Source organism: Alternaria incomplexa, assembly GCF_024043165.1.
Source record: "Alternaria incomplexa strain BMP 0042 chromosome Unknown scaffold_8, whole genome shotgun sequence".
Lineage (NCBI taxonomy): Eukaryota > Fungi > Ascomycota > Dothideomycetes > Pleosporales > Pleosporaceae > Alternaria > Alternaria incomplexa.
The window spans coordinates 228,041-251,582 of NW_026249857.1; the positions used below are offsets into that span (position 1 = coordinate 228,041).

Genomic DNA, 23,542 nt, shown 5'->3' on the forward strand with positions numbered 1-23,542 from the left:
ACGTTACTTTTCTTCTTATATTAACTAACGAAGTAAACTTCGAAAGACGCTTACTTAAAGGGAAAGTTCTTAGCTTTCTAGAATACTATAAATTTTAGTTCTAGCTAGTCTAGTTGTCTAGATATATAGCTTTAAAGACTATAATTTCCAAATGTCTCTTTCTTTTTATTACTCTACTATAATACTAAAAACTCTTTCTAACAAAGTACATATTAGAATATAATTAAAAGCTTATTTAAAATATATATCTTTACTATTAAATGTAAGCTAGTATTTCTATCTCTACTAAGATTTAAATTCTTAATTTATTACAAGTAGTAAGATAATAATAAAAAGTATATATGTAGTAAGAATATAACTATACTTACTAAATGTTTTAGTATTTTATAGTAAACAAAATATACTTTAGTTAGTTATAAGCTATTAAGATTAATTATTATAATACAATGTTTTTTGTAATAAATAAATATTAGTATTTCTAAAATAGTTACTTTACTAGCGTAAGCTTTTAAAGCTTGTACTACTAAACTAAAGATAATAGTACTAAAAGTTTTAGTCTTAGTCTATCTAACATTTATACTTCTATAGTAGAGAGATTAGTAGTATCTCTATAAGAATAGATACTTAATATAATGAATTATATTATATATATAACTATTATTATTATTATTGTCTAACTACTATTTAGACTTTACTTTTTTAAATATACTAACTCTTAAGCCTAATAGCTATTTAGCTTATTATTATATTACTAGTTTTACTACTATATCTCTTCTATAGTTAAGAATAAAGTCTTTTTTTTTTTAAGTTTAAAAAAGAGAATAGCTTATAAATATTCTCTTCTACTTATTATATTACTAGGTTTTAATTATTTAAACTAAATAAACTATACGCTAAACTTCTACTTAGAAATGTAAATATAAAATCTTTCTAGTCTATTTTTCCTTTAGTGTATCTTTTTTAGAGCTCTTTTTATTTTAATTTAATTTCTTCTACTTACGTATAGTGTCTTTCTTTATTTTTTTAGTACCTTTGAATACTAATTTTAATAAATTTTAATATTATTAGCTAATAATCTCTTAGGTTTTAATTTATATTTTTCTTTTAATTAAACTTTTACTCTTCTATAGTAGCTATTTATTAAGCCTTTAACGTTTTATAATATTAGCTTTTCTTATAATAGCTATTATACTATCTTTATAATATTCCTAAAGTATTTATAAAGATAATTTACAAGTTTATATATACTACACTACTATTAGAATCTATATATTTATAACTTTACTTTTTTACTTAAGAGCTTTTTAGCGCTTAGTAACTAGGCTATAAAAATAATAATATTATAACTTTTTTTTATATATAGTAATTACTATACTTAACTTTACTTTTACGCGTAATATTTTCTAAAATTTTCTTCTACTTTTACTTTTCTTTAACTTTACTTTTACTTAGCTTTCTTCTCTTTACTTTAACTTTACTAGTATACTTTAAAAGTAAGTTAGCTACTATACATACTATACTATCTACTATATCTACTAATTAAGAGTAAAAGCTTACTATAGTAAAGCTAAGTTTTACTACTAAATTAGATATAATACTTAAAAGCTAATAATAGCTCTACTACTTCTACTACTATACTTATAGCTAAGCTTACTACTACTATATAAGCTACTACTCTTACTATATTAGTACTAACTATTACTAAGTAAGAGTTTACTACTAAAGTAACTTTTAAGCCTAAAACTATAAATAATTCTATAACTATTACTACTTAACTTATAACTATAAATACTAATAATAATACTATACTATTACTTAACTCTTTATATGCGCTTAAATAGTTAGTAGCTAATTTTACTTTATTTATTTTATCTAAGATTACGCTTTTAATTAAAGCTAAGACTAGTACTAGTATTAACTAAACTAATACTATTATAACTAATACGCTTAATACTAATCTATTACTTTTATCTATCTATAAAATAAACTTCTTTAGCTAGTTTTAGCTTAACTTAGACTTTTAGTCTATAATAAAAGCTTATTAAATACCTACTTCTTACTTTTCTAAGAAAAAGAAGAGCTAAATTAAGTTTTTATATATTTCTATCTTATCTCTAATTAAAGCTTATAAAGATAGTAGATATAGTATACTTATAGTGTTATTATATAAGTATAAAACTTTTAATTTTAGTTATAATTAATATATTATATAGTGTAAGTTTTTTCTCTTCTTTAGAGTTTTCTAATTAACATTAGTCTAATACCTTTAGTCTTATTAGTTAATAACTAGAGAACCTTTATTATTAGCTTTTTATTTACTAAGCACTTATAGAATTATCTTTTTAAACAATAGAATATAGAGCGTATACTTAGACTTTCTTTCTCTATTCTAGCTAAGACTATAGATTTAAGTTTTATATTAGTTACTATATATAGTAGAAAAATTATTAGTATCTCTATTCGAATAGGTACTTAATATAATTAAATATATTATATATATAGATATTATTATTATTCTTATCTAAATACTATTTAGATCTAGCTTCCTCTAACTATATTAACTCTTAAGCCTAATAGCTATTTAGTCTATTATAATATTACTAGTTTTACTACTACACTTTTAAATATAAGCTTCTATACTCTATAAAAATATACTTTCTTAAGTACTAATAATAGACTTTACTTCTTTTAGACTAGCTTATACTATAAGATTCTTAGTTTACTAATAAGTTCTTTTTTTCTTTAACTAGATACTATATCTTTAGTTATACTTTTACTTTTAAGTATATTAGTACCTTAAGTCTAATTTAGAGTTATTTTTGTAGTAAAAAGATATTAAAAGATATTAAAAGGTCTTAAAAGACTCTAAGCTAGCTCTTTTAGAGCTACTAGATAATTTTAATATTAATTTAGAATATATTACTATTAGTAATAAGTTTATTACTAGTCTATATTATAGATTAACTCTATACTTACCTATATAACATTTTATTTTAGACTATAGCTAGAAATAACTAGAAATAATATAATATATAGTAGTATAAATACTACTAAAAGAACTACTATATTTATTCTCTATTAAATATAACTATAACGTTTTCTCTATTCTTTAATTACTATAATATAATAACTATCTCTTATACTTTTAATAGCTTTAGTAGAACTTTAATACTACTACTATCTATATAATAGTATTTACTAACTAAAAATAACTTATAAATACTTTTTTATTTTTATTTTATTTCTTATTACTTTCTTTTTAAATTTTTCTAATACAGTCTTCTACTAGCAAATATAACTTTTTATATTTTACTTAAATATAGCTTTACTTTTATTTTAATAATATATTTAGTGAAATAAAAATAAATAGTATTTCTACTCTAAAAAGAGTACTTAATTATAATTAGTATACTTAGAATAAGCTTTTTTAGAATTTTAGTAATATATATATCTTTAGCTACTATATAGTTTATAATATTTAGATTTAGCTTATAAAAGAACTACTCTATTTTATTAGTAAGATTTTTAAATATAAAGTCTTAGTAAAAAATAATAGTAAAATCTTTCTACTTTAAGTACTAATAAAAGATATATATAAAGTAATAACTATTAATAGATTTAGTAAGTAGTATATTATTAGTAAAGTAGGCTTTAAGAGTATATATAATAGGAGTAGTTATAATAATAATAAAAAAGATTATATAATTTAATAAAATACTATCTTTTATAACAATTTTAAAAGAACTTATAAAGTAATAATAAAGTAAATTAGTAGAGCTCTAGTAAGTAAAATAACATACCTAGTAAGAGATTAGTTTTATTCTTATAATTAATAAAAAAACTTATAAATTATTTAATATACTTACGTTATATTTAGTATTAGATTTAAGCTACTTATATCTTTAATTAATTTTTAGATTTCTAGGAGTAACTTATAAAATAGAAAAAGTACGCTTTTACTATAATTTTAGTATATATATTTAAACTAGAAATTTTTAAAATATATCACTTTATTAGTTATAAGCTAATAAGTATCTATAATTATATTATAATTTTCTTAAAAATTAGTATTAAAATTCTTTTTTAAAGTACTTTAGTATTAAAATAGCTTTATAGCTAGCTAAAATTTAATAGCTTTCACTACTTTAAAAATAGTAGTACTAAAACTCTAGGCTATAGCTTATTTACTTCTAAAAGTACATAAAACCTTAAGTTATATACTTTTTAGTATACTAGTAATAGACCTTACTTTTTTAGAACTAGTTTATAGGCTATAGAATTATTAGTTTACTAATAAACTATTAAGTATATAAAGATAGGTAGTGTTACGTCTAGAACTTGTAGTAGACATATTTCAGACTCTTATTAAGAGTAGTGGAGAGAACCTATGTTATAGAGCAAATGTCTCTGCCAAGTGCGTTTCATGCGAAAAGGGCCGCGACGTTGCACAAACAGGATAGGGCTTTTTGCTGCGTTCATTTCCAAATGTATTCACCGTACCTCTCGCGTGGTGGGTATCATAGAACAACATTGCGTTATCGCAGTCATTATCGTCTCCGTGAGTGGAATGTTGCAACGTTTACCTTGGCGGCACCAGCGCGATCAACGCGACATTACGACACCTGAGCACCGCCACCGTTCGTCACTGATGGAAGACGAGAATAAGTTCATCTTTTGTTCAGGAGCCCTCAAAAAAAAAGAAAGGCTCTAGACCAGCAGCACGACGTCTGTCGCACCGTGCGCGAATGCTCAGGCTCAGCAAGGCCCATGCCTCGCTAGACAACCGGTGAGCCACCGCACCGCCTCAGGTCAGCGTTCCTGCATGTACCTAGGTATGATCCAAGTTCTGTCCCGCAGCCTTTATTCCGAGACTGCGTGAATGACAGTTGGCAAACTTCGTCGCACAGCGATAATTCGTTGGAGCCACGACTAGTAAAGAATGTCGAAGGGCGAAGGGCAGCGAGGCTGTCCCGGCGGGAAATTGTCCGCAATGCAACTTGGTCCGCACCCTCGCGCCGCTATGATTCCCTACCCCACATCTTCCGTCTGGGCAGCTGCGACTTGACCGCATCCTCACCACACCGCGCGTTCGAGACCAGCGCAAATCCGATTCGGCTGCCCAGGATATCGATCGTATTCGTGCTAATGCGCATGGCACATGTCGACGGTCGCCTGCGAGGGCTGCATCATCACGAGAACTAGCTGTCGTCCTGGCGACTTTCCCCAGCTTTGCCCAACTTCTTTGGCGCAAACGCACAGCAGCTTGCGTCGCACTGTCATTTGTTTGCTTGTGTTGACGAGGCCTCGCGCAACCGTCTATAGGGAGACTTCTCGAAAGAGCTTCCAGCCCAGGCTGGCGCTCGGCAGATCGCCATTCAACAACGCTTGGCAAAGAAAAGTACGAGCCTCATCCACGTCATCTGGATTGGCATGCAGCCAGCGATGATGCGCAGGGGCAAACGTTCTATTTTAAACTTCAGCTGTAGAGAGGAATAAAAGGTCGCTCCATCCCTGGCTTCTACATCTGTATCCCTTCGTTTTACTAGACTTAATACCCTATTCTTAATTCTCAATATGTGGGCCAAAGCTGCGTCTATCCTCGCCCTTGCGACCACCGCCGTCGCCCAAAGCAAAGGCTTCAACTACGGTGCCACCAACGCAGACGGATCATGCCGCGGCTACAACGACTTCGTTCGCTTCTTCAATGAGGCGAAGAGCCTGTCTGGAGCCTCGGGGTTCAACACAGCACGTCTTTACACTTCAGTTCAATGCGGTACCGTGGCCGATCCCATCTCTGCCTTCCAAGCAGCCATCGACACCGACACCCAACTACTGGTCGGTCTTTGGGCCAGTGCCGGACGTGCGGCATACGAGAACGAACTCAACGCCTTGATCCGTGGCGCTAGGGAACTTGGAACCGCTTTCACAGACAAGATCATCGGCATCAGTGTAGGGTCTGAGGACTTGTACCGCAGCAGCCCGCAAGGTGTACAGAACAATGCTGGCGCTGGTGCTACTGGTGCTGAGATCGAGGGTTACATCGGTTGGATGCGCGATTGGATCCGTGGCACCGCGCTCGAGGGCAAGCCTATCGGCCATGTCGACACATTCACTGCCTGGGTTCTGCCCGAGAACCGCGGTGTTGCGCGCAGCGTGAACTGGCTTGGTCACAACTCGTTCCCTTACTTCGAGACCACGAGGCCCAACTCGATCGACCTGGCACGTGAGAATTTCTTCGCCGGTCTTGGTCAGACTGAGAGCGTATCTGATGGAAAGCCTGTTTGGGTTACCGAGACCGGATGGCCACGAAGTAAGCTGTTCCCCAATACTCTTCTGGACTACGATACTAACACATATATAGTTGGCCCCAACTCTGGCTCCGCTGTTGCCTCCCTCGAGAACTCAAAGCGTTACTGGGACGAAGTTGGTTGCTCGCTCTTCGGCAGCCGTACCACGTTCTGGTACACCTTGAAGGATGCCAACGCCGCCCAAACTGATCTGTCTTTCGCTATTACGCCCCTCCAGAACAACACGCCGTTCTTCGAGCTGACTTGCTAGACACTCAGCGCTTGTTGATGGTTGACCACATGGGGTCTTCAAGACAGTGCATCTTTTTGTATATAATATAAATTTAATGAATCAGAATCGCCGGTTGTGCGCATCGAAGGTTGTCAAGAACTGGTAGCAGTACCTCTTACTTGATGTTTACAAATCGCCCTCAAGCGTGAATGACCCGAACTTGACTTCGTTGACAGTCAACTGCCTATACACATGCAAATGCTAGATACGGACGTGACAGGCCTTCGCGTCCGATGAACCACTCAGCAGAGGCTACCCTCGATAACCCTTTTGTCCATAACTCAGGACGATGGAATACTCTGCGCATGCGTGGTGAAGATACCCTGCGGATCTAGGTTCGACTTGATCCTCTTCATCTTCTCAAAGTTGTCCCCGTATAGCCTCACGCTCCATTCGTCAACGGAGAGCTCCGTATCTCTGTAATTCACAAAGCCCCTTAGTGGTACACCCTCCTTCTTCAGCTGATCCTGGAAAGGTCGGAAACCAGCTTGCATATACTCAATGCCGTCAGCAGGCCATTGGGTTAGGCCGTTAGCAAGACGTCCTTCCCAGCGGATGAGCCACTGGTTGTTGGAGTAAGCCATCGCCTGCTTTGAGTCGTCAACATCCCTAGACACGCCACCCCATAAGTCCAAGAAGCCAAACTCAGTCAGGTCGGTGCGGTTGAAGGCGAGTGTTGTGTACTGGTAGAGCGCTTTGGCGGACTCGAAGGTGAAAGGCTGATCTTTGCGCAGAACCAGTGCTTGCAGGTACATGCTGCGCGGAGGGAAGGCGTCGGTAGTCCCGTTGATCTGTGGGACGGCAAAGTTCTCCATAGCCCAGAAATCCGCCGTTTGCACAGTGGTTGTTGTAGTGTTTGGGAGACGTTCGACCAGGCCTGCGAAGAGAGCATCAAACTCGTCCGGGTTACCATAGAAGTACCCACTGCCATTCCATTCGCCTGCCAGTTGCCATCGCAGAGCGAAGGTATCGGGTGCTTTAGTCATGGCCCAATCCTGGATATCGATCAGGGCTTGGGCGCCTGTGTCAAGGTCGACAGCACCAAGTGAAATCGTGAAGTTTGTGACAATGTCGAACTCTGGTTTCCAAGTGCGTGTTGTAAGAGACAGAATGATGCCGTAGGAAGAGCCTGCGCCTTGAACAACGAAGAACAGGTCTGGGTTCTCCGTGCGGGAAGCAGTCACCACTGTGCCGTTGTATAGCATCACTTTGACGCTGTCGAGATTATCCATAGGAATACCGAGAAAACGACTGGTGGTTCCAAAGCCACCACCGATGGATGACCCAGAAAGGCCTACCCAATTAGCTCGGACGTGGGGGAAGTGACGCCCGTGGTTCTCCCAAAGCCATGTTGCAGCTGGCCCAACTCGGCTTCCACCGCCATAGCTATGGTCATTAGCACAGAGTAAGTTGAAGTGAATTGCGCGGACACCTACGTGAATAAACCAGTCGCCTCGTCGAATGTAGTCTCCGTGAAGCGCTCCATGTTGATCACAAGCGCTCCATCCACGCCACCCAGCCCATAAGCTCCATAGGAATGTCCTCCATTTAGCGGTGAGACCTTGACACCCGCATCTACGGCGCATGCCAACGCAGCAGCGATGTCGTCTTGATTGTGGGGAACAACAACTGCGGCTGGTTCTGGGTTGAATCGCAGTGCCCATGGGGAGGTAATAGTATCCCAGTTCGTAGCATCGGGAAAGGTCGCCAAAGAGGCTAAGATGGAGGAGCTACTTAGGCAGTCTTTGAGTTTGGTGGCATCATCCTGCGCTGCAGCACCTGGTAAGAGGGATCCAAAAAGTGCGATATTCGAGATGAGAGCGAGTAGACCATTAGGCCTGACGGAATGGGGGCGAAGCATCGTGTGTGGTGGATAGTTGTGTGTAATAAGCGTGGTAGGGACTATGGCTATCAGGGCACCCGCTTTATATCCAGAAAAACAACGCATGTCTTCTACCTCATGTCTGGTCAGTAATCAGCTATCCCATCGCCTTCCGCGTTGTTCAAACCATTGGTGTGAAGCTGTTTGCATGATTACGCTTCGGCGCCGAAGCACCCGTCCTGCCATGCGCCCGAAATGAAGCCATTGTTAGCTCTCTATCGGCTTGAGTGCGCGAATCTCATCAACGGGATGTATTAGCGGACTATACACAAAAGCCAAGAGTTGTCGTACGCGTGGCACCTTCATGTAGACGCGATGAACATGGGAGACCCGTCTGCGAGTGCTTTTCCACCATGGGGAGGATTTAACTTGCCGGACTTCCTCGAGCATGCCAGAGCGCATGTGTCATTCGAAAGATCGAACCTTAGCTGTACAGTGCAAGTACTGCGAGTACTGCATGGTCCGCCGATGTTCCACGACGACCTTGGGATTGATGGGCGACGAATGCAGGAAGGGGCATGAGCGTAAGATGCAGGAAACATCGCATCGCACTATCCCGAGCCCTCTGACTCGGCTCCTTGACATTACTTTTATTCGTGCACGCTGTCTCCTAGGAATGTAAGACCGATTACTGATATGGGTGTTCTCCGGTAGCTTGGTTTGTTTCACGAAACATGCTCATACGTGCCCAGATGCGGCTACAATCGCGCACCGGGTCACAGATGACTCTTCAGACCGAAAAAACTCATCACAAGTGAAAGAGGGTATCGCCTGGACTTTCGCGCTCGTTTTGATGTTGAGTGATCGCGATTGCGTCGTGTCAATAACTTGAGAGTTGGGGGGCCCGCGACATGTGGAAACCCCAGACGCTAGCCGGCAGCTTCCCTGCCAAGATCGACGCGAAACTCTCCACACCATGACATCACGCATCATCATCTTGTCGTCGATGGGTTGATTTAACGCTTTCAGGACACGTTTCACGGGGCCCAAGATGATGCAAGAAGCTATGGCGACGACGAACCTGGAAAGACATGAAGCCTCACAAAGGGATAGCCCAATCGTGGTCTTCTCTTCTCGCGCAATCCTCGCGCCATGTCCGCCCCCAGCAATGACAAAGACTGTCTCCAGGACTCGTCGCAGCAGCTAGACTACGTTCACGGTAGCTCACATAAGGTCCTGAACTTCCAAAATGCCAACTCACGGCGCTATGCCGTCAACAACGAAGATGGACACGCAAGCGGGACGGAATGGGAGTGGTGGAGTCGCGAGAATCGAAAGGGTGCGTACACAGCTGTTTCGTATATAAGCCGAGGGCAGAACTGACGAGTCTCTGCTCTAGGCCGGCACATCCTCCTCCTCAGTCACGGTCAAGCACCCTCGCGCACCGCACGTACTACGCGCCTTCTTCGAGCGCTTGTGCGCATGATCACAGTCGTAGCCTGGTGGGACGTTTCGTGGTGGGTTGGCGTCGTCTTTACTGTCGGCTCGATATGCTCCATCACGTCTGGCGTCCTTCAATGGCTTCCAGTCGCATATCCAGATACGCGATTCGCCGCCGACCCGAGCACCGTCAGCGGCGCGATATCCTTCTTCCGTGGAATGTTGTTTCTGCTGGGCGGCATGCTCCTCGTAGTCGAAGCGGTGAACGCCAACCAGAGCGACTGCTTTGGCTGGGCGCTCAAGGAAAGCTTGAACTCCGACAACGAGAACATCGAGCTCACGTCTCCGGACGAAGAGAAAGCGACGGAGAACCCTTCCGGCTTCCAACCCGACCGTCGAAACTGCACGCATATCCACAACCCCGACCGCATGAAGCATCGAATAATGCACACGAAGACGTTCAAGGTTGAGGCACGTCCCCAGTCAGGGCCTGAGCAAGCCTGGAAATGGTGGCCCACGTGGCAGGATGTTCGCGTTCACTATCGTCGAGAGATCGGTTTTAACGCAAATCTCATCCTCTTCATCGGTACAGCCATCTACTGGGTCACGAATCTCCTCACCTTACCGGGTGTATACAAGAATCTCCCGCAAGGTGTGCTCTATGGGCTATACTATCCTTCTTTCCTGCTTGGGGCTATCTGCTTCCTGGTCGCTTCGATACTATACCTGTTTGAAGTGCAGCGCCAGTGGTGGAAGCCCGCGCCGCGCATGGTCGGGTGGTGGGTTGGAATGACAAATCTGGTGGGTAGCATAGGTTGGATCTGGAGTGCTTGTCTGGGATATTGTAGCACAGGTTGGTGCGAGTATCAGAGTACACTGGCTCTGGTATGGGCACCCGCAGTATATCTCATGGGCAGTCTGCTGATGCTCTATGAAGCTGTAGAGAAATGGCCTATCCATATCGAAGGTTAGGGCCATTCTCGTAGTACTGAACTTTCACTGTCCTCGGAGCAAAATGCAGTGCAGATAGTATTCCAAGACAAGCCCCAGAGGTATACGTAGCATCGCCTACGACATCGACTCATTCTTCCAGCTTGTAAGATGCTACCCACATTTTGAATGTATCGGACAGCAACACGAGAGACTCAACACGAAAGGGTCATATTAAGAACATTCTCGGGACATGACGATTGTTGTGAACGACAGGAGGCTCATATCAGACATTGCGCATCTCATATGAAACGATGTGAGGATATATTTTGCGTACCTCTGGCGACTCTCACATGCTCTTGATCAATGGCATTGGCCTGGTCTTTCTTCACAGTGTTCAATACCTCTCTGGCACGCTCTTACGGTGATTGCTCAAGTTCAGATTGTGGCACGGCTTCATTGACAGGCCCGTGACGTCTCGCATCGCGCAGCCACACCCCAAAGTAGCTAGCCATGACGTCAAGACACATTGTTCATGAGAAGTAGATGTTTTTCAAATAGTCGTACAATCCCTACGGCTTCACAATCTTCTTTCCAGCTGATAATATGACACTTCCAGTTACGGGCAAGTCCGGAAAGGACACACTCGCGGCACGCCTCGAGAACGACTTCGAGAAGCGACCCGACCCGGTCGCATTGACCCACAACGCCGATGAGTCGCAGAACAGCTCTTCGGGAGTCGACTATGAGCCACATCCTGAAAATTCGATGAATTTGGAGCCTGCGAGGGAGAGAATAGTGCAGTCTATCTGCAACTTATACTCTGGCAGCGCTAGCGAACAAGACATGATGGTGTATGGCAAAGAGGCGGTATACGACGACCCATGGAGCTATTGCGATACGAGGTATAAGATCGCTGGGCAGTGGTATGGTGAGCAATGTCTAGACTTAAATGAAGCTGAGGAGACACGCTTTGCTAACACCTGACAGGTATCCCGAAACTCATGAAGAGCAGTCGGACGATCAAGACGGAGGTTATTTCCTCCAAGCCTGTTGAGATCATCTTCAAGTTGCAGCAGGAGTACACTCCAAAACCTATGCCGATTGCGAAGAAGGTCAACAGCTTGATTACACTGACGCTCGATCAAGAGGGCAAGGTGCGGTATCACAAGGTACGCGAAAACCATTCAACAGCGCACGTCTGCGCAACCTCTCATTGAGCTCGAAGGGTTGTTGCTAACACGAGGCAGGACATGTGGAATGAGAAGGACTACAGTCACGAAGGTCTAGGCAAGATCATGAAAGAGTTGAATGGGGATCATCTAACAAAGATCACGCGACCCCCAGCAGATCTGTGATGAAGCAGCAGCTCTCGGAGGAATTACCTCGCCCAATATTGAGCGAAAAGCTCGAAACAATCATCATCATTCCAAGCTCATGGCTTCCAGCCCCCAGTGCGTGACTTGAACAGACCTGCCGGATCCACTGCATCTGTAACCCTCTTCGCCAACGCCCGGCTCTCAGGCCTCAATCTCCCAAAGTAATCCTGCCGAAAGAACCCATAGTTCATGAAGATTGGCAAATACGCTTCCGGTAGCTTACCCTCTGCTTGCCATGCCAGGACCCTGTTTCTCACGCCAGAATAAGTCGCTTCCATCGTGTCAGCCATCTTTTCATACAATGACGGCGGTGTGAAAGCATAGTTCATCTCGATGATAATGCGATCGACATCTGCATCAGCATCGATCAGATCAGGACTTAGTTCCCGAGCCTTTTGCGCAATCTTCTTTGGGAATGGCTGCCATGCGATTGATGCTACGATTCCAGGTACGAGTAATGTGGTATCAGAGACGTCGCGCCAGTGCTTGTGCAGACCTTCCATAACCTCGACAGCATTGGCGCGGGAAGGTAAGGGTATTGTTTCTGTGGCGATGTCCACGACGTTGCCTTTGATCACGACCCAGTTACTTAGGGCCATGAGATCGGCGTAGGTGCGCGTTCGGGTCGTGTCAAGTAAGGGATTGACATCGGTGAAGTTATCGAAAAGTCCGGCTGGGGGCGTCGGACCATCATAGAACAAGAAGATTATCCAAGAGTCGACTACGTTAAGGTTCGCTCGCTCAGCCGTGACTATGACTGCAGCCTTCTCATCCTCGTTGTACTCTGTCCAGTCACGAACTGCTTGAAGTAGTTGCTTGTCCTTGCTCGGCGTGCGCAGAAACACCAGGTTGCCGCCCCAGATGTCGCCCTGTCGATAAGCCTGCAGCTTATAGTTCGTTATGACGCCAAAGTTGTTACCACCTCCCTTAAGCGCGACGAATAGATCTGGATGATTGTCGTTCCGGATGTGGCCGATAGTGCCGTTGGCGAAGACAATCTCGTACTCGAGGACACTTGACGCAGCCCATCCGTACTGCGTCGACATGTAGCTGAGCCCTCCACCAAGTACTAGTCCGCCGACTCCAGTGTTGCCGATGCGACCGCCGACAAACGTCCAGCCCGTGCCTTGGAGCTTAGCAGCGATGCCATCAAGCCGGTTACCAGGACCTACGTCGACGATACCTGTGCTGCGGTCGAGATCGGCTTGATCAAAATGCTCCATAGCAATGAGTGGGCCCCCGGCTACGCTACTCCATCCATTGTTGGGATTGTGGCCACCGGATTTGACGGCGAAGCGTTCAGTAGTGTTGGCGAGGATTCGCACCACGGTCGAGACTTCTTCCACCGTCCTCGGGAAGATGATGCAGGATGGGAGGAGAGCAGAGCACGAAGTAGACCAATACTGGGTTTGTTCTTCAATGTAGGCCAGGTTGAGGGGGTATGTGACGGTGATGTAACCGAGAGAAGCGACTGATGAACAAGTATCGCCGCGGGCCAAAGCTGGCAGCATGAACGCGAAAAGAAGGTGGACGAGAAAATGCAACATGTTGAGCTCAAGATCAGAGACTCTGAAGTAGTGCTGCTGAGATTGTCACGATGTACACCTCGATTTATACTTAACGTTACAACAACACAGCTGCCAATGACGTGTTCTGAGACGGCTCTGAAAGGGTGTAGAAGGGTGCATCTGGAGTGATACATGTGCGTGCAATCACAACCAAGCACGAATCATACGTTGCTTCTGTCCGACAATTGAGCGTAGGTCGTATAGGAGCCGATCATTGTCGAAACGGCTATGCGAATGTCTTCTCGAAAGAGTAAGCACCGTCGCTTACTCACAAGTGGTCTGGCATTGGAAAATAAGGGTTGTATTGTACTAGGTCGAGTGCGCGGTATTGCAGCGTGTCTTCGAATCATTCCCTGGTGATCTCTCCCAAGCTTCGTCCTCAACCGGTTCCCTATTGGTGCATACCAGCAACGGTGGATACCGAGACTTCACCTCCTCCTTTAACATGTGGAAGAGGCTTCGAGCCAAGCAATGGAGTATGGATTGTTGGTCCAACCATATGCCCAAACTGACGAGAATGACAACGCTTGGAAGCTCGGGATCGATAATTTGGGGTCTGATCTCCAAGTCCACAGATATTGCTGAACAGTATTTGGAGTAAGGAGGGTCGCGTGAGGAATGTGGCGGTCTTGGTGACTCGTTCTTGTAGCGTGTTTGTATAGGCTGAATGCGTACGAGCTCGGTTGGCCAAGGGCTGACACACCTGAGGGGTGCACCCGCTGCAGCTGTAAGCCCCAATACGAGCATTAGAGTAGCCCAGGGCCGATTTCGGTACCTGCATTAATTAGCGTAGTATTAGCCGCCCAAGACAGAAGACTTATCGAAAAAAGAGTTGGCCATCCCGAAGGACAGCCGTCGAACCACCCACGATGACACCACACCACGCTCTCCCATTTTCACACCAATCGCATCTCAAGGACCGACGTCGGTAACCAAGCGATAATGCATCCAGGGCGTAGGCCAAGAGACTGTAGCAAAGAAGGGTGGTGACAAGACCGCGAAGCGTGTTTGGTTGGAAGAATGAAGAGCCCACAGGAACTTGTCGCCGAAAATGTCGACAGACAGGTCTAGACCTTGAGCCTCACTCTTGAGAGGTCCCATCTTCATCTTCTGGTTCGATAAGCACTGCGTTATGGCTCACATTGTCCACCAATTGCTGTCGTCGGATTTCCAGCCCTCATGCTCAGCTCTCTTGTCGTGTAGCCAAGCCAAAGAACGCAAAGCGATGGATCCGATATTGTAGGTCTTGTTGATGTGATAGTGTTTCCATGGAAGGCAGTCGCAACTCCAACACTAGCAGCTCCTCTCATCGCTGCAAGACCATCGTCTCCGTGCTCCAGCTTGCGTAAACAACAAGATCCTAGTCATCTTAGCACAACAGACACGCAACACTCACCAATGGACACAATCATCATGGGTTGTTGAGCCAAGATGCTTCTCTCTGTACGTAGTGACAAGACTTCCTGAGACTAGTCTTTGTTTCCGCTCCGCTCTCTTGAGAAACGAAGGGTATGATGATACGGACAAAGGACATCCTCAAAAGCCGCATTGACGATCGCAACAGAAATAGAACTGCTCGATCGGATGGGTAGACGCTCGTCAATTCATACGTATGCTGAACATACGTGTTGACGACTAACGCGACTGGTCAGATATCACCCTAGAGTGACTGGTGTCAAGTGGTGATACTGCGACACCGGCTTCGTAACGTAGTAGATGAAGGAAGAGATTGGAGATCTGATGTGGACTTTCGTCCCTGTGGGCGAGATGCACGGGTACTTCGTCGCCATACACAAGTCCGGCTCGAACAGATTGCCATGCAGTACAAACGCCACGTACTTGATCCAACACATGTAGACACAGCAGACTTTTCGTGCTTCGGACGTCAAGACATCGAATCCGGAGCGTGACGGCCCGCCGTAGCTGACAACACCAACCTGCGACGTATCGAGACCTCGCTAGGCTTTCGCCTTTCCGACGAGTGGATCTCACGCCAGCTGAAGCCGAACAAGTTGATGTGTCTGTATGTCTGGCTCGATCAATGTCAGGGCCGCGCTCTTCTTCTGTCCCGTTGCTGTAGGCATGACGTCTGCTGGTAACATGGCGATAGTTGGCATCAGGTGTTGCAGCTCCTGTATGGCTCTCGGCATCGAAGGGACTGTGATTTAGACGCGATGATGAAACCCAAAGTCGATCCTCTAGTGAGGCGACCGGCGTCTGACTTCAGAGCTCTCCTCTTCGCCTCGTCGCATTCGTCGTGAAGCTATCTTTCGTGACCAGAGTCTGTTGTACAGATGAGATGCCGACGTGGTCCTCGTACGAGGACTTTAATACCCCGACAGGCACATGTCATCCCAATTTGAGCTCCCGCTCCCGTACCTCGAGTCTTCCTTTTGCACACCAAGTAAGTAGGTCCACGCGAGCAGACCAATATGCAGGGGCTAGTCGGAAGGTCGGCGACATGACCGCGATACTATCCGTTGTGTTACAAGCACATCGAATACCGGAAGATGATTAGGGTTAAGATCCGAGCCTGCCCTCCTCACACACAACCCCGATGTTTCCATCAAGGCGCACAGACAACATGCAAACGACCCATTGAGACCATGCTGAGAGGCTCGGGCGTGTGCTGACTGCGCAAGTGCGTGAGGTGCGGACGAACCGCATTCCAAATGGAAGACAGACATCGGTAACTGTGGGGGAAGTGACTTGTGGGGTGCTTGCAAGCAATCGAGAGAAGAAGTTGTGTCCAAAGGGAGCGTTGCGCGACAGTCCCGCCGCGATTGACATGGTCAGACGATGTTGGTGACGCGTGCATAAATCAGGATCCAATCGAGACGCGATGAGAAGTTGTAGCGTTTGAATAGAGATGAACGTCGTGTGGCGATGGGTACGTCGGGGTGGTTGTTGGATTCATGTCGGCAGGAGCAGGGCGAAGACGCGTCGCCTCGCGCCAAGAGATCGTGCCTGCCTCGCGTCGAATTGACGCTAGCACGTGAGACCCATCCTTCTCTGACAAATCAGCAATATCCTTCTCCGCCTGCCCGTTGCCATTTTCCATCGCATCATCTCACGTAACAATAAATGGCGAATTCTCTGAAATCTAGAGAACAACGTTGGACTATATAGAGCTTTCTTGGTGGATCACGCACATCTATCGTGAGCAACACGCTCCGGCAAGACAACCATCACTATACCCACAGCCGCGCTCAGCGCTTTGCGCTTCGCGCCCAGCTTCGCGGCCTCGCTAAGCACGATGGGAGCGGTCGAAGATGCAGTGGATGCGGCAGCCAACTTCATCGGCCCATTTGTCGATAAGGACCGCAAATACAGTGCCGACGTGCCTACCGATACTCTCGTCGAACAAGCGCTCGTCCATCTCCAGGCCATAAACACTGCAGACCTAGCCGCAGATCCAAATGCACCCTACGATGCTTCCCTCGCCGGTGTGGTGTACGGTCTTGTAGATCTCATCACTATTCTCGCAGTAATCCCACGTTTGTCTCCTGGTGTTGCATTCAGCCAACGGCCAAGGTCGGTCCTGACCGCTGTAATCTTCACGCCTCCAAATCACGATATGGACGCGTTAGGGGCCGTCATTGAAGCCTTGCTGTCTATTGTGGAGCAGAAGGGCTCGGGTGTACAACCACTTCTATCCCAGAGAGTTCTCCCGGACATCATCTCTGCTGTGGCGGAGCTCTCCTACTCTCCTACGTCGTCTGAGACAGCGAAGTCAAGGTATTCGAAAACATACGAACAGATCATGAAGGACACTCCAACATCACGACTTCTTCCTATCTTGACTACGTTCCTCCAGCAGCCTCTTCCTACCTGGCTCAAACCTGTCATATCCTCAGAGCTCTCGTTGGTACCCCTCCGGACCCAAGGCGTTCGCCACACCATCGAGTTTCTTTCGCTGTCCTACTTATCGAAGAACTCTCACGTACCTCAGAGCGCATCGGGCTCTCAATCGCAGATACCAATACCACTAGAGGCTGTTTCGCAAGCTTCGAAGCTACTGGTTCTACCACCGAGCGGGATCAGTCAGGACGAATGGCTCGTGAGGATTTCTCCCCAGCTATTGCATCTCCTAGATGGTAGCGAGGGCAAAGAGCTCAGTCGAGCCGCTGGGCAGATCATTGCTGGTGGCATTCTCAGTAAGAAGACGACCGGCGCACCGGGAACCATGGGATGGGACACGTTTGCGAAGCCCTTGTTCCAAGCAATCTACCCAAAGAATGTCAGCGCATCGAAGTCTGAGCAGACCGTTGTGTCGGAAGAGGAACTCAAGACGGCGCTCAGAAGACTGAAGACGATTCTTTCATCGTATTCTCATGGCGGACTGATCCGTCGTCTCACTCATCCCATCATACTTCCGCTTTGGGCGTTGCTCAACTACGCAAAAGATAGACCCTCTCTAGACAAAGAATGGAGCATGCTCCCAAGTCTCAATCTTTCGCGTTACATGGAGGTTGCCTGCGACACCAAACAGATCGACAATATCGCGACGAACCTCTTCTGGGATGGCGATGGAGACTGGACATTCGGGCCTGGATCTCAAGGCGGTGTCGAGATTCGCACCCGTACGACAGATAAGAGTGGAGGAATAGGAACGATGGAAGGTATCTTCGGACGCATTAGCGACTTGGACAATAGAGTCACTGTTCTCATTACCCTCTTGACAGAAGCCAACATCGCCAACGACACAGCGGGCTCCATCTTCGTGAACGCCACAAAACGGTGGCTCGTACCGGAGAAACCTGTGACTAAGTCGCTCACCGACGACGATAACGAAGCCGATCCTCTTTCAGCGCTTGTTGACGCGAAGTTATCGGAAGCTTTAGCACAGCGTTTCCAGGAGCACTTTGCCAGAAGTCCACAGCATATCGTCGATCTCGTCGCACAGCTAATTCAGAACTACGTGAGCGAGCACAAAACTCGGAAAGCTAAGTCAGAGAAACTACGTACATCGAAGAGGGCAATGCTCGACAACATTGTACGGAAACAAGACATGACGAAAGAGAGTGAAGAGATTGAGGCCAGAGACGAAGACTTGGTGTCGTTCGCATTAAGTATCCTTAACACACTGCTTGCATCGTCGGATCTCAAGAAGACGCCCTCAGTGACCGAAACTCTGCATGCACTTCTCCCATCGCTAGCATACCTTTCGCAGTCGCAGTCAGCCACATCATCTGTCATCAGCAATTCTGCCGCTACAGCTCTCCACCTTATCGCTCCCACCCCGACAACGCCGTCGTCGACAGAGAGATTAGCAACCGATCCACTGAACGAACATCGCAAAACCTTGCAGACTTGCTTCGCCGAGCTGCAGTCACCGGATCCGCCTAACCGAACTTGGGCGTTGAACACAATTCATAAGCTTCTGAATAGCTCCACCGCGTTTCCGGCTATCGACGTACCATCTCTCGCGCATACTCTCCTATCAGCTTCACTCGCAGACCCAGAGTCCTACGTCCACTTAGCCGCCATACCCGTCCTTGTCACTTTGGCCACACGCGTCCCAAAGCCCGTGGTCGGCATACTAGTCGACGCGTTTATCGACATAGACGAGCGATCACTGAAGCTAACGCGGGGGAAGCAGACCGACGAGAAAGAGCGGGAGCTGAGAAATGCTCTGGACTTTAGGCTACGGGTCGGAGAAGTGCTGAATAACTTTGTCGGAGAAGACGACTTTTGGGCTTCATCTGAGCATAGCGCGCTACAGCATCGATGCGCAAAGCAAACCACGGAAGCTTGCCTTTCGTTGGCGAGTCGGCGTGGTCAACGGACACAGACATTGTCGGCACGTAACGAACTCGCGGATAGTGAACGAAAGCTTCGAGAGGAAGGCGAAGCTGCTTGGGGTGGACCCATACCCAATGTTCTCGAGCCCGAGGGCGCAGATCCGCAGGTACAAGCGGAGTATGAAGCACTACAGAAAATTGTCGGTGGATGGGAGGACACTGGTATCGAGGAAGACGTTCGTATCCGCGCTTCTGCTCTTAGCGTGCTTTCTACTGTCATGGAACATCGATTGAACGTTCTGCGTCAGCCTGTTGTCGATGCGACATTGCAGATGGTGTTGTTAGTTCTTGCCATGGAACGAGACGAGTCAAAGGCGTTGTTGCGCCGCTCGGCTGCGCTCGTCGTGATGGGCTTGCTGCGCGCCATTGACGCAGGGATCGAGAGTGGACAGGAAAGCGCGGTGGGTCTGAACTTGAAGCAGCAGGAAGAGGTCGAGCGAGTGGTGAAATGGGTTAGTGATGAGGACGCAGACGAGCTCGTAAGAGACCATGCTACGAACGTTGTGGAGGGTCTCCAAACGATGAGAATGAAGAAGCTGTATAAGATTAGAGATGAAGGCCTGAGGCTGGGACCGGATCTTGGGCTAGAAGGAAACCTCCGAGGGCTCAACGTCCAGCCTCAGACTGCTAATGGGGAGGGTCAGAGGAAGATGGTCATAGAGGAGATCGAATAGCTGGCAGCTTGAATAGTCGATGACATTGTAGCGCCTCACAACCGAAGCTTGGTATCCTGACTTTTACCCATTCCAATTGTGCGCCTATCTGCTCTGTGGTATCTTCAGTGCGCATACTACGTGGAGCGCACCTGCTGCCTTCCTACTGCGTGCGCATGTGGTCTTTGCGCCCAGACAGCTTCTACACGCTCCCGGTGAGCGCTCGTATTGCGATATTCAGTTTGTCTCGCGCATCGTGTGTCTGCCCTCGTGGGCATCTCAACCGCTCATGGCCGTATCCTTTGTCGCCTTGGGTTCCACCTCTTCGGCCTTTCCGATCCACAGAACATTGTTACACCTTATCAGGACTTGGCCGAGAGTGCCGGAGCTGACGCCGTTTACGAATTCTTCGGTGTTGGAGAGCTGGATGTTCATGTAGAGGTCCACCGAGACGAGTCTTCCCTTGTACTCGGTCTCACCCCACTTTAACCTGACGACGATGTCTTTGTCGACTCTGCGCGTATGTTAGCGCGTGTTCTGCGAATGAGGGTGGTTCGAGAGGTGAAGGCGTGCGACGTACAAGCTTTGGAGCAAAGGACGCGGGTTGAAGGGTGCGACTGCCTGGTGGATGTTAGCTTTGCGCGTGACTGGCGAACAGGAAGGATAGCTTACAGCCATGTTTGCGACTCTATCTCAGGGCTTGCTGTCGGGTAGCCGTGAGTTTGGTGGGTAGAGCAGTGATAGTCGTGGTGCTATGGCGGTCGTGCCTGCAGCTTTGGAAAGTCATCGGCAAAAGGTAGCGCCGATTGGCCACCGTGCTTCACCGCGGGGAAGCCGCGCAACAGATGGTGGTTCAGGGTGGAAGGTGCATTCGAGGATGACTGAGACTCGCACTCTCCTGTCTTAGACTCAGCTCACAATCATGATCAGTCATGCACCTGCCGCCACTGTTTTTCCACGCCCATGCCTACCTGCTGTCCAAGATGTAGAGCGACGCGACTAGCGGACGCGCTAAGAAATTGTTCCCTCTTCGAATGATCGGACGAGTACAACAATTGCGGAACCCCGACACCACAACCTCCAGTCACACTCGTTCGGCCGCCATACTCCAGCTGGACCTTCGTAGCTGCCTACTCTCAGCAGCACCATTGCGCCTACCACGGTGCGCCGCCTCGTCCCCCCGCCGGCGACCCGGTCCTTCGTCGCCCCTCCACTCTTCGCGCAGCATGCCCCGGTAGCAATGCGAGCCATCTGGTCCCGGGCAACGTCGAACCCGGGTACCTGCAGATGCATCTCATGCGTCTCGTTCTCCGGCGCTCTCGCTAGGCGCAGCGGGCAGACTGCTCTTCGCCGCACGCGGGCAATCGGCACACCTACGTCGACCTTCGTATACACGACCATATTCGCTGCGGGGCTGGCCATCGATGCGAGAGCGAAAGCCGCTCGGAACACACAATGGGAGAAGGCCTTTTCCTCACTAGCCCAATCTACTGGTGACGGGCCGCCGGTAGACGGAGCGAAAAACATAGACACGGCGACTGATTCTGTGACCTTGGGGCATGGGTACCATGGCTTGACCTTTGATGATCTTCCGGACGACTTCGACTGGAGCGCATTGGAGCGTATTGTAGGCATGGAATTGGATGAGGATCCAATCTTGGAAAATCAAGAAATCCGGTCACAAATTCGCGATTACGCTGAGCTGGAAGACCTGCGGTTCGACTCGAGGTTCCCAGGTATGCAGCTTCTGGAGTTCCCAACAAATACCGGTCCTGAGCTTATACGCTACAACTTGCCGCCCCAGTCCTTGTGGGCGCCAGACGCACTACGCGTAAACGCCCTACAAAGGCGACACTCGTGGAAGAAGCTGGCCATGCAGGAACTCTCCACCGGTCTCCTTATACACGAACTACTGCACAAAAACAATGTGCCTAGATTCGACAAGGCTTGGGAGGTGGATTCCGACAATTTGTCACAGCAGATCCAGGACGTCATAGCCATGAATGCTGTGGAGCGTGAGCAAGCGCGCCAAAACATCCTAGAGGCTCTTGAAAACCTCCATCAGATTCCTGTTGATAGTCCGCCAGACGTGATTGCTCAAGCTCGAATTCACCCAGATCATCCAGGAATTCCGGAATATTATCAGGACGTGGATGGAGACTTTTACGCTATCACGATCCAAATGAATCAGAGCATCCAAAAGCTGTTTGAAAGCGACGTACACGGTAACGACCGCAAAGAAGCTGTCGTGCTTGCAAAGATCTGTCACAACCTCCTCGTTTCATCGGCCTCACCGGACTTACAGACATTCAACACTTTGCTGGTAGGTTTTCGACAGTGGCGACGTCGAAACCTCATAGATTGTGTGATACCCGCCCTGAACTACAACAAGATTCGTCCGAACGAGATTACCTGTCGAGAAATACTCAATCACTACGCGTCCCTGAGGCATGGAAACCCTGAAGACTTTTCGAGGTTTGTCGCCAGGATGAGAGGTGTAGGCGACGGGCTTATGCTCGCAACTCCCAAAGTCAACGTCAACGAAGCCAGTCATGGCCGGCTCGTGAGGGTAGATGAAAAGAAGGTCTACCAGAAGGTCCACCCAACACCCATGGTATTTAGTTCCCTCATAACTGGTGTCATGCGATTCGCAGGGTTCGACCGAGCGCTTGACATCTACTACGAGATGAAAGCGGACGGCTGGGGTCTCGACGTTCAAGGTCTGACGAGAATGCTCAACGACTGTCTCCGCCGCGCGGACTGGGAAGGGGGCCTATACATTTGGGGGGAGATTAGCAGCATCAAGACTAGAGTGAATCATGAAGACATGACCAAAGCATACGGTCAAATGATAGGCTTGTGCTCCATTACCGGCAACACGGTCGCCTTCAACCAGATCCTGACAGACATCTCTACCGAAGGCTTCGACCGTGAGAAGATCCTCAACCTCGCCTCAAGAAACGAACATGTGGCAAAGAAGAAGAAACTGCAGCTCGCTCCCGCTTGGGTTGCAGATAACGTCATGATTGCCGCTTCCGCCTACATCAAGGACACAAGAGACGCGGATGTAAAGGATGCGCTAGAAGGCATAGACGGGGACGATAACACTACATTCGTTCAAGGCGAGCCTGACGATTCTGACGCGCATGATGCAGCTGGTTCAACGGAGGATATCGCGGATAACACAGCCGACCCTAAGGAGGTTTGGGCGTCATGGTTGGAGCGGGAGTTTGGAGAAAGACCGAAAGATCCGGAGCCTTAGAGGCTGCCTTGTGTACAGTACCATGTTTTACATGTATACCAGTGTATATACCATAGCCCTACGATGGCGCCACTTACAGATGAAAACAAACAATCTCGTTCCATC

At 46.8% G+C, this 23,542-nt stretch overlaps 8 protein-coding genes across 8 annotated transcripts; 5 read left to right on the forward strand and 3 right to left on the reverse strand.

Moving 5' to 3' along the window:
• Window positions 1-5,574: 5,574 nt before the first annotated feature.
• Window positions 5,575-6,558, forward strand: J4E90_005882 (uncharacterized protein; the record flags this gene model as incomplete). The annotated part of the gene is made up of 2 exons (XM_051435433.1): window positions 5,575-6,310; window positions 6,362-6,558. 2 exons carry the CDS (start codon window positions 5,575-5,577, stop codon window positions 6,556-6,558), a joined length of 933 nt encoding a protein of 310 aa, XP_051290291.1.
• A 302-nt stretch (window positions 6,559-6,860) lies between these two features.
• J4E90_005883 (uncharacterized protein) lies at window positions 6,861-8,440 on the reverse strand (the record flags this gene model as incomplete). The annotated part of the gene is made up of 2 exons (XM_051435434.1): window positions 6,861-7,965; window positions 8,016-8,440. 2 exons carry the CDS (start codon window positions 8,438-8,440, stop codon window positions 6,861-6,863), a joined length of 1,530 nt encoding a protein of 509 aa, XP_051290292.1.
• Window positions 8,441-9,553: 1,113 nt separating this feature from the next.
• On the forward strand, window positions 9,554-10,813 carry J4E90_005884 (uncharacterized protein; the record flags this gene model as incomplete). Its single annotated transcript, XM_051435435.1, has 2 exons — window positions 9,554-9,740; window positions 10,002-10,813. The coding sequence occupies 2 exons, from the start codon at window positions 9,554-9,556 to the stop codon at window positions 10,811-10,813; spliced, it is 999 nt and encodes a 332-aa protein (XP_051290293.1).
• A 564-nt stretch (window positions 10,814-11,377) lies between these two features.
• Window positions 11,378-12,129, forward strand: J4E90_005885 (uncharacterized protein; the record flags this gene model as incomplete). The annotated part of the gene is made up of 3 exons (XM_051435436.1): window positions 11,378-11,702; window positions 11,762-11,943; window positions 12,022-12,129. The coding sequence occupies 3 exons, from the start codon at window positions 11,378-11,380 to the stop codon at window positions 12,127-12,129; spliced, it is 615 nt and encodes a 204-aa protein (XP_051290294.1).
• Window positions 12,130-12,206: 77 nt separating this feature from the next.
• J4E90_005886 (uncharacterized protein) lies at window positions 12,207-13,661 on the reverse strand (the record flags this gene model as incomplete). Its single annotated transcript, XM_051435437.1, has 1 exon — window positions 12,207-13,661. The coding sequence occupies one exon, from the start codon at window positions 13,659-13,661 to the stop codon at window positions 12,207-12,209; it is 1,455 nt and encodes a 484-aa protein (XP_051290295.1).
• A 3,313-nt stretch (window positions 13,662-16,974) lies between these two features.
• On the forward strand, window positions 16,975-20,196 carry J4E90_005887 (uncharacterized protein; the record flags this gene model as incomplete). The annotated part of the gene is made up of 1 exon (XM_051435438.1): window positions 16,975-20,196. The coding sequence occupies one exon, from the start codon at window positions 16,975-16,977 to the stop codon at window positions 20,194-20,196; it is 3,222 nt and encodes a 1,073-aa protein (XP_051290296.1).
• A 258-nt stretch (window positions 20,197-20,454) lies between these two features.
• Window positions 20,455-20,853, reverse strand: J4E90_005888 (uncharacterized protein; the record flags this gene model as incomplete). The annotated part of the gene is made up of 3 exons (XM_051435439.1): window positions 20,455-20,689; window positions 20,756-20,796; window positions 20,848-20,853. The coding sequence occupies 3 exons, from the start codon at window positions 20,851-20,853 to the stop codon at window positions 20,455-20,457; spliced, it is 282 nt and encodes a 93-aa protein (XP_051290297.1).
• Window positions 20,854-21,415: 562 nt separating this feature from the next.
• On the forward strand, window positions 21,416-23,437 carry J4E90_005889 (uncharacterized protein; the record flags this gene model as incomplete). The annotated part of the gene is made up of 1 exon (XM_051435440.1): window positions 21,416-23,437. The coding sequence occupies one exon, from the start codon at window positions 21,416-21,418 to the stop codon at window positions 23,435-23,437; it is 2,022 nt and encodes a 673-aa protein (XP_051290298.1).
• Window positions 23,438-23,542: the final 105 nt, after the last annotated feature.